This window comes from Aspergillus steynii, assembly GCF_002849105.1.
Source record: "Aspergillus steynii IBT 23096 chromosome Unknown P170scaffold_9, whole genome shotgun sequence".
Classification (NCBI taxonomy): Eukaryota; Fungi; Ascomycota; class Eurotiomycetes; order Eurotiales; family Aspergillaceae; genus Aspergillus; species Aspergillus steynii.
In genome coordinates, this window is record NW_020194406.1 from 4,293 (window position 1) to 16,168 (window position 11,876).

At 45.6% G+C, this 11,876-nt stretch overlaps 4 protein-coding genes across 4 annotated transcripts; 3 read left to right on the plus strand and 1 right to left on the minus strand.

Annotated features, from left to right (window-relative positions):
* Positions 1 to 2,904: 2,904 nt before the first annotated feature.
* P170DRAFT_450302 (uncharacterized protein) lies at positions 2,905 to 4,017 on the plus strand (the record flags this gene model as incomplete). The annotated part of the gene is made up of 2 exons (XM_024851111.1): positions 2,905 to 3,361; positions 3,422 to 4,017. 2 exons carry the CDS (start codon positions 2,905 to 2,907, stop codon positions 4,015 to 4,017), a joined length of 1,053 nt encoding a protein of 350 aa, XP_024699390.1.
* Positions 4,018 to 4,217: 200 nt separating this feature from the next.
* On the minus strand, positions 4,218 to 6,479 carry P170DRAFT_416482 (amino acid transporter). Its single transcript, XM_024847121.1, has 5 exons — positions 6,002 to 6,479; positions 5,810 to 5,954; positions 5,078 to 5,762; positions 4,864 to 5,023; positions 4,218 to 4,794 (listed from the first exon to the last, which is right to left on the minus strand). The coding sequence occupies exons 1-5, from the start codon at positions 6,051 to 6,053 to the stop codon at positions 4,253 to 4,255; spliced, it is 1,584 nt and encodes a 527-aa protein (XP_024699391.1). The 5' UTR covers positions 6,054 to 6,479; the 3' UTR covers positions 4,218 to 4,252.
* Positions 6,480 to 6,732: 253 nt separating this feature from the next.
* Positions 6,733 to 8,366, plus strand: P170DRAFT_416485 (TauD/TfdA family dioxygenase; the record flags this gene model as incomplete). The annotated part of the gene is made up of 4 exons (XM_024847122.1): positions 6,733 to 6,979; positions 7,029 to 7,515; positions 7,581 to 7,886; positions 7,944 to 8,366. 4 exons carry the CDS (start codon positions 6,733 to 6,735, stop codon positions 8,098 to 8,100), a joined length of 1,197 nt encoding a protein of 398 aa, XP_024699392.1. The 3' UTR covers positions 8,101 to 8,366.
* A 176-nt stretch (positions 8,367 to 8,542) lies between these two features.
* On the plus strand, positions 8,543 to 11,043 carry P170DRAFT_467869 (MDR/SDR family oxidoreductase). Its single transcript, XM_024852499.1, has 7 exons — positions 8,543 to 8,629; positions 8,830 to 9,189; positions 9,233 to 9,573; positions 9,631 to 9,779; positions 9,811 to 10,103; positions 10,160 to 10,576; positions 10,608 to 11,043. Exons 1-7 carry the CDS (start codon positions 8,588 to 8,590, stop codon positions 10,947 to 10,949), a joined length of 1,944 nt encoding a protein of 647 aa, XP_024699393.1. The 5' UTR covers positions 8,543 to 8,587; the 3' UTR covers positions 10,950 to 11,043.
* Positions 11,044 to 11,876: the final 833 nt, after the last annotated feature.

Genomic DNA, 11,876 nt, shown 5'->3' on the forward strand with positions numbered 1-11,876 from the left:
TAATATTAACAGCTACCGGGATAATAATAATAATAATAAAAAGAAGATATTTATACTATTTAAGCTAAGTTTTATTTTTAAAAATAATAAAGATAGTAAAAAGGTTTTAAAAAAAAAAAATAAGATAATTTATAAATTTTATTTTTCTAACTTTAACTATAGTTAGAAATCTAGCTAATTATTCTTTGTTAGATAATAAGATTCTGGACTAAATTAATTTATAAATTATTAAAATTAAATTTTTCTGTTTTCCTTAGTTCTGCTAGGGCTTATATAATATTTTATATTTAAATTATATTAAGCAGGACTAATATATTTATAGTAAATATTAAATAATTACTTGGATTAGAGATAGACTAGTTATTTTTATTTATATTTTTTTTTTTTTTTTTTTTATTTTTTATTCTTTTTTTTTTTACTATAATAACTGTGGTTTTACACGGGTTAGTTTAGGATTCTATGCAGTTTGTTATAGCTTATTTGCTAGAACTAGATTTAATAAATAGTATCTTTTATTTATTATCCTTTTTTTTTTTTTTTTTTTTTTTTTTTTGTAGGGTGGTTAAGAGTTAGTTAATAATAGATATATATATTATTATATTGTAGTAGCAGCCCTGGTATAAATATAGCTAAAATTAAAAGAATTATTTATAATTTTAATATAATATTAATTAATAATTAAAGAGAAAAAGAGGGTTAGTTAACAGGTAAAAGCATAAAAAAAAGAATTTAGATAAAATAGGTAGATAAATAAATAAAATATAAATAGATTAGTGGGGGTAAAAAAAAAATTAATAAAAATATATATATATATTTTAATCTCTCTCTTGCTCGTGTGAACTAATTAAAAAAACTAATTTAATCTTTCCTGGTCAGAATCCTGTATCTTATTAAAATTTAAATAAGCTAAATTAATTAATTTTACTATATAATAGCCTAACCCCCCTGCGACCGTGATAGCTGAGATTTAGTTAAATAGGAGATCTATAACTTATTTATTTACTTACTAAGTTTAAGCCTGACCGGGCTAGGGAATCTAAATAAAATGTACCCGCGAAAGTATATAGGATGTACCCCCAGGTAGGGTTTAGGCCGGCCAATCAGCGTGCCCGCCTGCGGACCCGCACCGATGGGATGGGGGTGCGTCCTATTTGGCCCGGTGGGGTAGGCCGCTCGCATCACGTGATCACTCCCACCCGGCCTCCCAAAGAAATTAAAAGTTTATTTTAACCACTTTGATCAATAGCTTTATTCAGATAATTAATATAAAGGGTCCAGAATATCTCGCCTATTTATTTTATAAGCTATAAAGTAAATATTGCTATCCTGATCATTCTAATATTATTTAAATAATTTTATTATGATTTATGTGTTAAATCTTGATTATTCTAATTATTCTAAGCATGAAATCTTGATCATTTAATCATTTAAATAATTAAATATTAATCTAATAATAATCTATAAGGTTAATCTTAAAGGCCTAGGTTAATAATATAACTTACAGGTAAAGGCCTAAAAAGATCTGATAATTCCATCTTTATAATATTTGCTTAGGGCCAGATTAAATTAGCCCTGATTTAATTATCTATAAATATGTAATCAATGACCTGCATTAATTCATTCTTTTCATCAAGTTAATTTACCCACTTAATTCATTCAATTGAATTTCATTCATTCATTCAATCAATTTTACCTATCTACATGCATAGCGAATGGTAGGACCTCTGGTCTATCTATTTCAGATCTAGGTAGTCCAGGTGAACTATTTACTTCATCTGACTGATCGATTTTCCTTATTCTATCTAGCCATTTGAAATTTCTATTCAACCCACGTGACCTACCTACCCCATCTGACAGATATATACTTATATAAGCTAAAGATTAACTTATTTCTGTTTAATCCAGAAAATCTAGCTATATCCGGGATATTAGGACTATTAATATATCTTATACTAGTATTTATATATAATTTTAATATTTTAGATTATATACTAGCACTAGGGGCCTTATTAATATAATAATTTATTAATATAAATTAATAATTTAATAATAGGCTGCTCTAGCTACTACAGCTAATTAATTATAATAAACTTATAAATAAAATTAAATTATTATATAATTATTTTATTAATTTAAATAATATCCTAGTATATTACTAATAAATAGGTTTTATTTTTTAAATAATATTAAACTTCCTTAGACTATATTTTATATTAGTATATTTTATAGATAATTACTAGTAATATTTTTATTTATATAAAAATTTAATATTTTATAATAGCTAGATTAACTAGTATAAATAAAGAATAATAAGCTTAATATAAAATAAAAATTAAAAATAAGTTAGTTTTTATAACAGGGTATTTAGAAAGATAAATATATATATATAAATTTATAAGTAAATTATGATTTTAATTATTATTTTAATAAAATAATCTTTTATTAAAAACTAGCTTTTATAAATATAATTTATAATAGATTAGCCTTATTTTTTAAATAGTTATAAATAAATACTAGATTAATATTATATCTAATTTTAAAAAGAATCAGAGTATAAAAACTAAATAAAAATTATATAATAAATTAAAAAAAAACTATATTATGTTACTAATCAAGTAACTAATCACAGGCTGTTCTGCTTGGCATCCTAAATCCAAATCACATATCTTTCCCCAGGGCCTGTGGGATAGGGTGCATTTGCTACTAGGGAGTAGAGACCGCTTTCCTGTTTAGGAAGTTGCTGTCCTGTTATTGTGGCCCACTGTAACACCTGCAATGATCACGTGTTGTTTCCTGTGCCGAACCCCACCAAAAAGTCCTAGCACCGACAAGGGTCCCTGGTCATCCCTTGTCAAACTGAAACAAGCGCCAACTTGGGCGACACTATCTTATATAGCATCAAAAATGATTGGCCCCAACGCCCAAACCCCTGCAGTACACTATGGGTCTCTTTTTATCTTCTTCGGCTATCTGTCTCTGGCCATCTTTCTTGTGTTCATCTGCTTTCGCCCCATCTACCTTAGGTATCAGGCGCGCCAACACCAAAATGACTGGGCTCCACCTTACCGACATCGTCATTTAGCCTTGTTTGTCTTCCTAGCTGGTTTAAGCCTCGGTACGACATGGTACCACATGATCAGGCTTTTTGCCCATTCGTACAATAGCTGGGCAGCCAGCCCCGACGGCTTGCCTTATTGGGGCGGAGAAACATCCCTCATAACTCGCCTGGGCCTTTGGTTACACAAAACATATGTATTCCAAGAAGCTTGGGAGACGGTGTCGGAGAACCCATCCAGATTTTGGTGGAGTGGTCAAATCTTTGGCTGGACAATTGGTTGGAGCCTTTTCCTTGGTATCACAGGTACACTGGGACCAAACCTCCCTCATCCGTATGACTTTCATAACTGAATGATGTTTATAGGCCGGAGATATCACATTCCCCATGTCTGGGTCTTCATGCTTGTGGCCCAGGGGGTCAGTGTCTCCTTCGCGGCAAATTTGTTTTTCGCTGCAATTATTGTCTCGTCGCAGCCGAACGAAAAGGACGTATCCCTCGTTTGGCACCCACAGTTGCTATATGAGCTTGGCCCTGTTGCGCTTTCAATTCTGTACACGGTTGCTGTTCCGACCTTTGCGTACAAGCAAGGTTTCATGCCGATCTTGCTCGTACCCCACTTGTTGGTTTTTATTCCTTGTGTGTTGGGCCCGCGAGGATCCTCCGTCCCCGCGAAACCTGATAAGGCACAGTTTAACTATACTACCCAGCGATACGTTAAATTTCTTCAGTACGTCGCGGCAGTCTCTGTCGCTCTTCAGGGATATCTGACCATTCTCATGCTCCAACACATGGGAACAGATGTACCGCATAACAATGTTGCTAGGTACTTGCTGGACACAATGTATGTTCATCCGGCTTGCAGTAGCGTTAGCTGGGATGTAATTATGTGTACGCTGAGTGCCTTTGTCTGGATGATTGTCCATAAATTTGACATGAGTCAGATGCTTGGAGGCCAGTAAAGTGGAGTATCATGGGCCCATGGCTAGCATGCAGAAGGTGTGTATCAAAAAGATTTCTGTTTGTTTCTCTGGAGGTAAGGACAGATGACAGTGGCATTTATGTTTACACAAACTTTTAACTCTCGGTCGCTATTGTTCTGTACATGTGATGGAATATTGAGGGACGAGCGAGTGCAGAATATAATTATACAATATATAGTAGGCCATCTACATATTCCCTACCATTGCACAGTTTTCAGTCCGTCTTTCTTCTATACCGAGTAACATGTGAACCATCGCTCAGCTCAACTGCGGTCGGGCGTAGCTTGTACCCAAACAAGAGCGGCATCAGGACGAAAGGCACGACATAATAGATGAAACCCAAGCCAAGAATGCCAAGTGCCACAACCGGGGAGAGCCAATATGGAAGATTCGATGTCTCGCTGTCTCCCTGCGGGGGAATGAAGGGCATAATAACCAGAAATATGCTACCCGCGAGGTAGAAGAGAATGATAGGCCACGGTGCTCTGAAAGTTGGCTGGTTGTATTCTGGAGTCTTGGAAAAGCGCAATTTGATAAGACCAATCGTGGTGGCGGTCAAAAGCACTGTCGTGGGGTACGAAGATAGTTTCACGACAAAGTTGAAAGCATCCCCGGCAGGCGGGGCGCATGTGAACAGAATCGTCACTCCAAGGTGGATAAGGAGTGCCACAATCGGCGTTCGGAATGGTCTGTTCTGCATGACAATGTTGGGGAAAGGGGCAATGCCATCCTTACCCAACTCCTGGATCACTCGAGCTGGCAGAGGGTGTTAGGACCGGGACAGGATGAAAGTGGAGCTGTAGGCCTAGACCCAAGAATACTTACGAACAGTGAAGGCTATCCCCAAGAGATGCCCCAAGGCAGAGATAGCTACCAATGCTGGCAGCGCCTTGACTGCAGCAGATTGACCAAATACGTTGGAAAATAGGTTGGCAGCAATGGTGACCTCGCTATGAAGGAACTCGTCCCTGGGCACAGCGGCAAACTAATGTAAAGCGATGAGACAGATTCAGAGGAAGGTACCATGACAGATACTCACGTATGCAATGTTGGCCAGAATATACAGCACTGTGATGAGCCCCATGGCGGCGGGTAAGGCAATCCGAAGTGTTTTGTGGGGGTTTCGAACTTCTGATAGAACCGTGTTCACATTATCGTAGCCGTGAAAGGCAAAGATGGCATTTAGTAATGCTGTTCCGATGCTGTAGCCATCATTTGATGTGCCGCGGAAGGAAGTCGAGATGTCGAAGTTGTGAGTGTCAGGCACATGGCCTGCCAGGGCGGCGAATCCAGTGCAAACAATGAACAGCAAGATGACCAGCTTGACCAGGCTCAGGAGGTCCTGCAGAGCTTTGCCACCTCGAGGCCATACTGTATGAATGCCAACCGCAAAAGCCGATGCGGCGATGGCCAGTCCACGCAATCGCCAGGTGGTCGAGTCAACCCCGGCAGCCTGGAGCAAGTAGCTGGAGGTTGTAATCGCGTTGCTTGCGGAGACCTGCAGGAAGACGCAGTAGAACAAGTAGATACAGGTGATCAGCAGCTTAGGCGCAAACGCAGCCTCCAGGTAGACCTTCATGCCGCCGGATCGCGGCATACGAGTGCCGAGCTCCAACATCACGAGAGCACCGCATGTTGATATCAGACCGGCAATGACCCAAATGATCAGGGCCATACCCACACTACCGCTGAGTTTGAAAATGGTAGCGGGCGTAGAAAATATTCTGAAGACAGATCAGTATACTTCTACCGTTTGCGTTAACCCACATACCCAGCTCCAACAATCTTGTTCACGACCAAAGATATGGCCCCGAAAACCCCGATGTTTCGCTCCTGCAGCACATGGGACTCCTCGGCGCGAAGGGAGTCTTGCGCCTTGAGGTCCGTGTCCGCCGACACGGCCTCCTCCGACGTCGCTGTGCAATCAGTCATTGTTACATGAGAAAAGAAGAAACCTACTCACATATCTGCATATCGCTGGGTGCCATCCTGTTTGCCTGCCTTCCGATCGGCATATTCCGGGGAGATTTCCATCATGATTTATAGGGTAAGACACTGTGTGTTGGCTTGCGTAACGACGACTTCATATCACGACATCCATTTGCGTCGAGATATTCATAGCCCTCCATGATCCGTGACACATCAAAACTGCAATCTCAAGCAATGCCAAGAGCCGGGAGCGCGTGCAGCTCCACACGCCACGGTTTGGAGGAATTGCCCGGCATGAAGGCCAGGATCAGATACAGGCAAGCAGAATGCGTGATCGGATGACCACCGATGCTTTTCGATTGGTGCGACACCAGCACTTCTCCGAAAAGCCACCCGGGATTGATTCTACTGGCCGCGTATAGACTCAAGACGTGGGGATTCGGCCCTCTCTGGCTCGAGATGACACCTTCTGGACCCACAGTGATGCTAACCGCTAGCAAAGCGTGTCTCCCCGCCCATGGGATCGAGATTACATGCGGAAGTTTACCGATAGACGTCGACAGACAGCACCAACACCATCTGCTGTATAAGTCGCGTGCTGACGGTGGGCCCATGAAGGTTAATCCCTCGTGACTCATTTGGTTTGTGGGACAACTTTTCACCTGCCACACACAGTAGTATTTATTCCCTCTCCCGTGAAACAGACAGGAAGCCCAGAGATAGAAGCGCCCGAAGACAACAGAGAACGAGACACTCTTCAGCGCCATGGTCGAAACTCAACGGGCGCAGCCTGATATCCAGTATCACCCGGATTTCGCAAAGTACCAAGCACGCACCCAACGCCGGCAGGAGCATGAGACCCTCGCAACCACCTTGCCTCAAGGCTTCCCAGCGAAATTGTCCTCGCCCCTAGTTTGGCACGGAAAGGACATTGAGCGTCAAGAGGATTGGGTTTACACACTGAGTGCGGAACAGTTGGATGAACTTGATGCGGCCCTCAGGGCTTTTCAAGGTAAGGTGACTGGTTTAGAGCGAACTCGTAGAGCTAACGGTCAAACCAGCTCTTCGTCTCCCTCCGGGACACATCAATAACGAAACGTTTCAGCTGCCAACACTACGGCCTGTACTTCGTGGTTTGTCAAGGGACTTGCATCTCGGACGTGGCTTTTTTGTGCTGCGCGGGCTCCGCGTGGATCAGTATTCGCGTGAAGAGAACATTATTATCTACGCGGGCGTATCGTCACACGTTGGCAACATTCGTGGCCGCCAGGAAGACAAACGCTTTTCCGACGGGACTTCCCTGGTTCTTTCCCACATCAAAGATCTATCCACAAAGGTCGACAGCGGCAAGATTGGTGCGCCGTCTAATACCGCCGATAAGCAGGTTTTTCATACCGATGCTGGGGATATAATCTCTCTACTGTGCTTGAATCCGGCTGCCGAAGGAGGACAGAGCTATATTTCGAGTAGCTGGCACGTGTATAACATTCTGGCGCAAACCAGACCAGACTTGATCCATACACTGTCCCAAGATTGGCCCGTTGATGGGTGAGACCCTCCCAGCTCTAGGCGTCACTTGATGAAGACAGAATCTGACGATGTATACATGTTAGATTTGGCAATGTCGAAAAGCCTTACACCAATCGACCCCTGTTGTATCATCAACCTGCCACCGCGTCGTCCCCGGAGCGAGTTTTGATCCAGTATGCGCGCCGCTATTTCACGGGTTTTCTCTCGCAGCCTCGATCTTCCGATATCCCACCAATCACCGAAGCGCAGGCGGAGGCGCTTGATGCCTTGCATTTTCTGGCGGAGCAAAATCGTGCTTCCTTAGACTTCCAGAAGGGTGACATTCAATACGTCAACAATTTGAGCATCTTTCACGCCCGGAACGGATTCAAGGATGAGCCCGGGAACGAGTGTGTTTTCCCCTGGTCAAGTGATGTCTCATGCTTGCGCTAATTTTTAAACCATAGGCGACATTTAATGAGGCTCTGGCTTCGTGATCCCGAATACGCCTGGGAGACGCCGGAGCCACTTCGTGCTCGCTGGGACAATGTATACAAGGATGTCCATGCTGCTGAGCAGGTTTTCCCTTTCGAGCCAAGGCTTCGACGGACGGTTGGGTCTTGACTTCGTTGTAAATTAACACGAATGCTCGCGTGAGAGACTATGAGTGCGAGACTATGAGTGCGTAAGGCTTCAACGAACCTACTGCAGTTACGCCAGGTGCAGCAATGGTCATCTTCAAGTTAAGCCGTATAGAATATGGTTCAATCTCTAGTGTAGCTGTAGACTGTCATCGGAGATCAATATGTATATACTTCATCAGCTACCACAGCAATCAAGAACCAGGACGAATTGCCGGATCGTGGCATGCTAATGCCGGCCCAGACCAGCGGTCAGTTCCTATATAAAAATCCCGAGCAGTTGTTTCTGGCCGTATGATAACATCGACAGCTCGGTATCGGTCGGGGCCCGGGAAAAGGAATGGCCGACGGACACACGGTCGCATAGACCTCTTGGATAGTGTCTTCGATAATGATTCCCACGACAAAGAGAAAAAGGAGAGAGCCCCGGACTCTCTAACAACAAGGCCCATGATATTTCCAGACACGCCATGGAGGATACCAGACATCAGGAAAACCAAGAAGATATTCGTGTAGCACTCCACAAGTCTGAGCAGAGGAACGGAGGCCACTCACACCATTCTCACCGCTGCTGGGCAACTATACTGCCATGGGCTGTCCCTGGGTTGTAGTATGGACAAGTGGAAATTGCGGTGCGAGCCTCTTCAGTCGATTATCAGGCAGGTCCACTTTATTCTGAATATGCAGTATCCATCGCAACTGACCTTCCCAGGATGTCCTCCTCGCAACCAGCGCACTACATAGCAACCGGGATCTGGGGCTCGAGAGTGCTGGTTTCATAACCAGCGTCACTGAACTGGGAGATAAACACAATTTGCAAATAGGCGACCGCGTGTTCTGTCGGTCTGCAGGCTCTTTGGCAACCCACGTTCGAGTGGATGCGAAACGGGGCATCAAAATTCCCGACAGACTGTCATTTGAGGCAGTCGGCCTGTTCAGCACACACGCCACCATGATCCGAGGGCTTGTGGAAATTGGTGGCTTAGATTGCGATGATACAGTGTTGGTTCACTCAGCTGCGGACGCCATGGGCATCGCTGCAATTCAGGTTGCTCTCACAAGAGGAGTCAAGGTAACCCGGGAACCTTTACGCATCCGCTAATCGAATCGGACAGCCGTACGCATCTGTTGCAAATGAAGAGGAGAGACGGTTCCTGCCGAGCGAGCATGGCATACCGGAATCGCACATCTTCTCCTCCCTAGACGGCTCCTTCGTTGCAGGCATCATGGAAAGCACGCGATCTCGCGGGGTGGATGCCGTGGTCAATTCATTTTCTGGCGAGCTGCTCCATGAGAGCTGGAAATGTGTTGCTCAGGGCGGAATTATGATTGACCTCAGTGGAAAAGACATGGCGGATCATGGCAAACTCGACATGACCATGATCCAGGGGAACAGAGGATTCCACGGTATCGACACAGCTGCTCTGCTCTCTCAAAAGCCCGCGCTGGCTCGCCGGTAGGTTGCATCGTGGCATTCATATCGTAGTTGAATCATACTCACAGGTCATCACAGACTCTTGGAGACTAGCTTGAAGCTGTACACCGACGGTCTGATCAAACCGATCTCGCCCGTCACTCGGTTCGACCCCGGAGACATTAAACTCGCATTCCATCAGTTCCGGAGCAATCGGCCTATCGGGGCCGTATGCATCCAATTCCCAGGTGAGCCGCAGGCGCTTTCCAACGAAACCAGTGCAGATCAGGCACGCTTCCGAAAGGACCGCTCCTACGTCCTCATCGGCGGGCTGGGAGGGCTGGGAAGATCGGCTGCCGTCTGGTTGGCCGATCGCGGAGCCGGCTCGATCGTGTTCCTCTCTCGATCGGCCTCTCCCAGTGCTGGAGAGTTTGGCGCGAGAGCTCAATGAGCCGGGATGCCAGGTTCAGATCTTCCCCGGCAGCGTGGCAGATGCGACCACGGTCGAATTCGTGGTCAGAAATGCGGCGAAGCTAATTGCTGGAATGCTGCACCTGGCGCTGGTGCTCAAGGTACGTTTCTCCAATGTTCTAGTGGCCACCGTATCCGTTTCCTAACGGTTCGACAGGACGAGGCTCTCCTCGAGATGTCCTTCGACAGCTGGACCGCCGCGACGGAGGCCAAGGTGCAGGGGACCTGGAATCTGCACCACGCCTTGAAGGACCAGCCACTGGACTTCTTCGTTCTTCTCAGTTCCATCTACGGTGTACAAGGAAACCCCAAGCAGGCCAACTATGCCGCTGCCAGCACTTTCCTAGACTCATTTGTCCAGTTCCGACAGCGCCAGGGCCTCCCGGCTTCCGTCATCGACCTCGGCGTGATGCAGGACATCGGATTCGTCAGCCAGCACCCAGCCATCCTCGAGAACCTGCGACGTGCCGGGGCGCGACTGATCTGCGAGAACGACTTCTTCGGATCCCTGCAGTTGGCCATCCGCGCTTCCTCCGAGCCCGCGCCCGCGCCACCCTCGCTCTCGACCAGTTATGTGAATCCCGCTCAGTTCGTCGTCGGACTAGGCCAGCATTCCCCTCGATGCCCGTGGCCTGGGCCTAAAGGTGCAAGGAACCAGTCAGGGGGGCGATAATACGCAGGACGCGCCGAGAGACGACGGGGACGTGCTGCGCCGGTTGGTGGAGAACGCAAAGCGCGACCCCAGTGCCTTGGACGACGAAACGGCCGTGGCCCAAGTGTTTGCCTCTCATGTGGTCGAATGTCTGAAGACGCTGCTGATCTTCGGCGATAACTCCGACCTGGACCTGAATCTGGGACTGGCGGAGCTGGGTGTCGATTCGCTGATCGCCATCGAACTGCAGAGCTGGTGGATCCAGAATTTTGCGGCGCACGTCACGATTCTCTAGTTGACCACGAGCGATTCCATCATTGAACTCGGTAGGCTAGCAAGGTCGCGACTGCTTGAGGGCTTGAGTGGTTAGCAAAACGGTCTGTGGCAAATGGGATAATCGTCTGGCATCCAGAGAACCAGGACGGAGATGTAATTTGGAATACGGAATAAGCTGGCATGTTAGAGATATGGTCTCGGAGCAATTTGCACAATACACGTCTGGTATAAATTGATTTTGCTTGCCTATATGGCTGTGCTGTGTAGAGGAAGCGATGGTCCAGAGGGCGCGGGAGACAAACAGTGCAAACAAACATCACGCGTCCTCGGTCCTTTGCGATATTGGACGATATTGGCACCTAATTCCGAGTTGTTGGGTTCTTTCTAAGGTTATATCGGCTGAGATAGATGGTTTAGCTAGAATAAGGGTTGAAGATCACTTTACCTCCAGTGTTACAAAGTCTGCGCCGACTTCGCCTGCTATCAGACATTGTCTCTCGAAATATATAGTTTCCGACCCTGACTTCCGGCCTGGATATAGTACTTCGGGAATGAAAAACCAGTAATGTAAGCAATAGAAGTACATCTACCACTTTTCCATGCTCATAAATTACAGTTGAACACCGTAATACTACTATTACTAGAGCTACTCTGACTTATTCGACTTCATCTGCCAGCGTACTCCGGAGTAGTTGATGATGCCATCCCGGATGGCAGACCGCCCACGTGACCCGGACGAGCATCTGCATTAAGCGCATAAAGGTGCCTCTGATGAGTCATACCATGCACAATCCCTGTGCAAGGCTTGGCATCATGTGCCGTCCACAGACAATCGACAAGGAAGGCAAGGCGAGCCGATCCCTCGACATCATCGACAAGCCTCGGACTGCATTGCTCTTCCTACTTCCTGGGATCCTTCCATTTTTCCGACCGTCGCAGTTAGTTA

What these genes read in the sequence shown, in the direction of transcription:
- P170DRAFT_416482 (XM_024847121.1), bottom strand. Translation starts at nt 6,053, where the DNA reads ATGCCGATCGGAAGGCAGGCAAACAGGATGGCACCCAGCGATATGCAG. An exon ending in TTCTGGCCAACATTGCATAC is followed by an intron (nt 5,024 to 5,077) that starts GTGAGTATCTGT and finishes GCTTTACATTAG; the next exon opens with TTTGCCGCTGTGCCCAGGGA. An exon ending in GGGGATAGCCTTCACTGTTC is followed by an intron (nt 4,795 to 4,863) that starts GTAAGTATTCTT and finishes ACCCTCTGCCAG; the next exon opens with CTCGAGTGATCCAGGAGTTG.
- P170DRAFT_467869 (XM_024852499.1), top strand. Translation starts at nt 8,588, where the DNA reads ATGGAGGATACCAGACATCAGGAAAACCAAGAAGATATTCGT. An exon ending in AAAACCAAGAAGATATTCGT is followed by an intron (nt 8,630 to 8,829) that starts GTAGCACTCCAC and finishes TGACCTTCCCAG; the next exon opens with GATGTCCTCCTCGCAACCAG. An exon ending in ACCTGGCGCTGGTGCTCAAG is followed by an intron (nt 10,104 to 10,159) that starts GTACGTTTCTCC and finishes ACGGTTCGACAG; the next exon opens with GACGAGGCTCTCCTCGAGAT.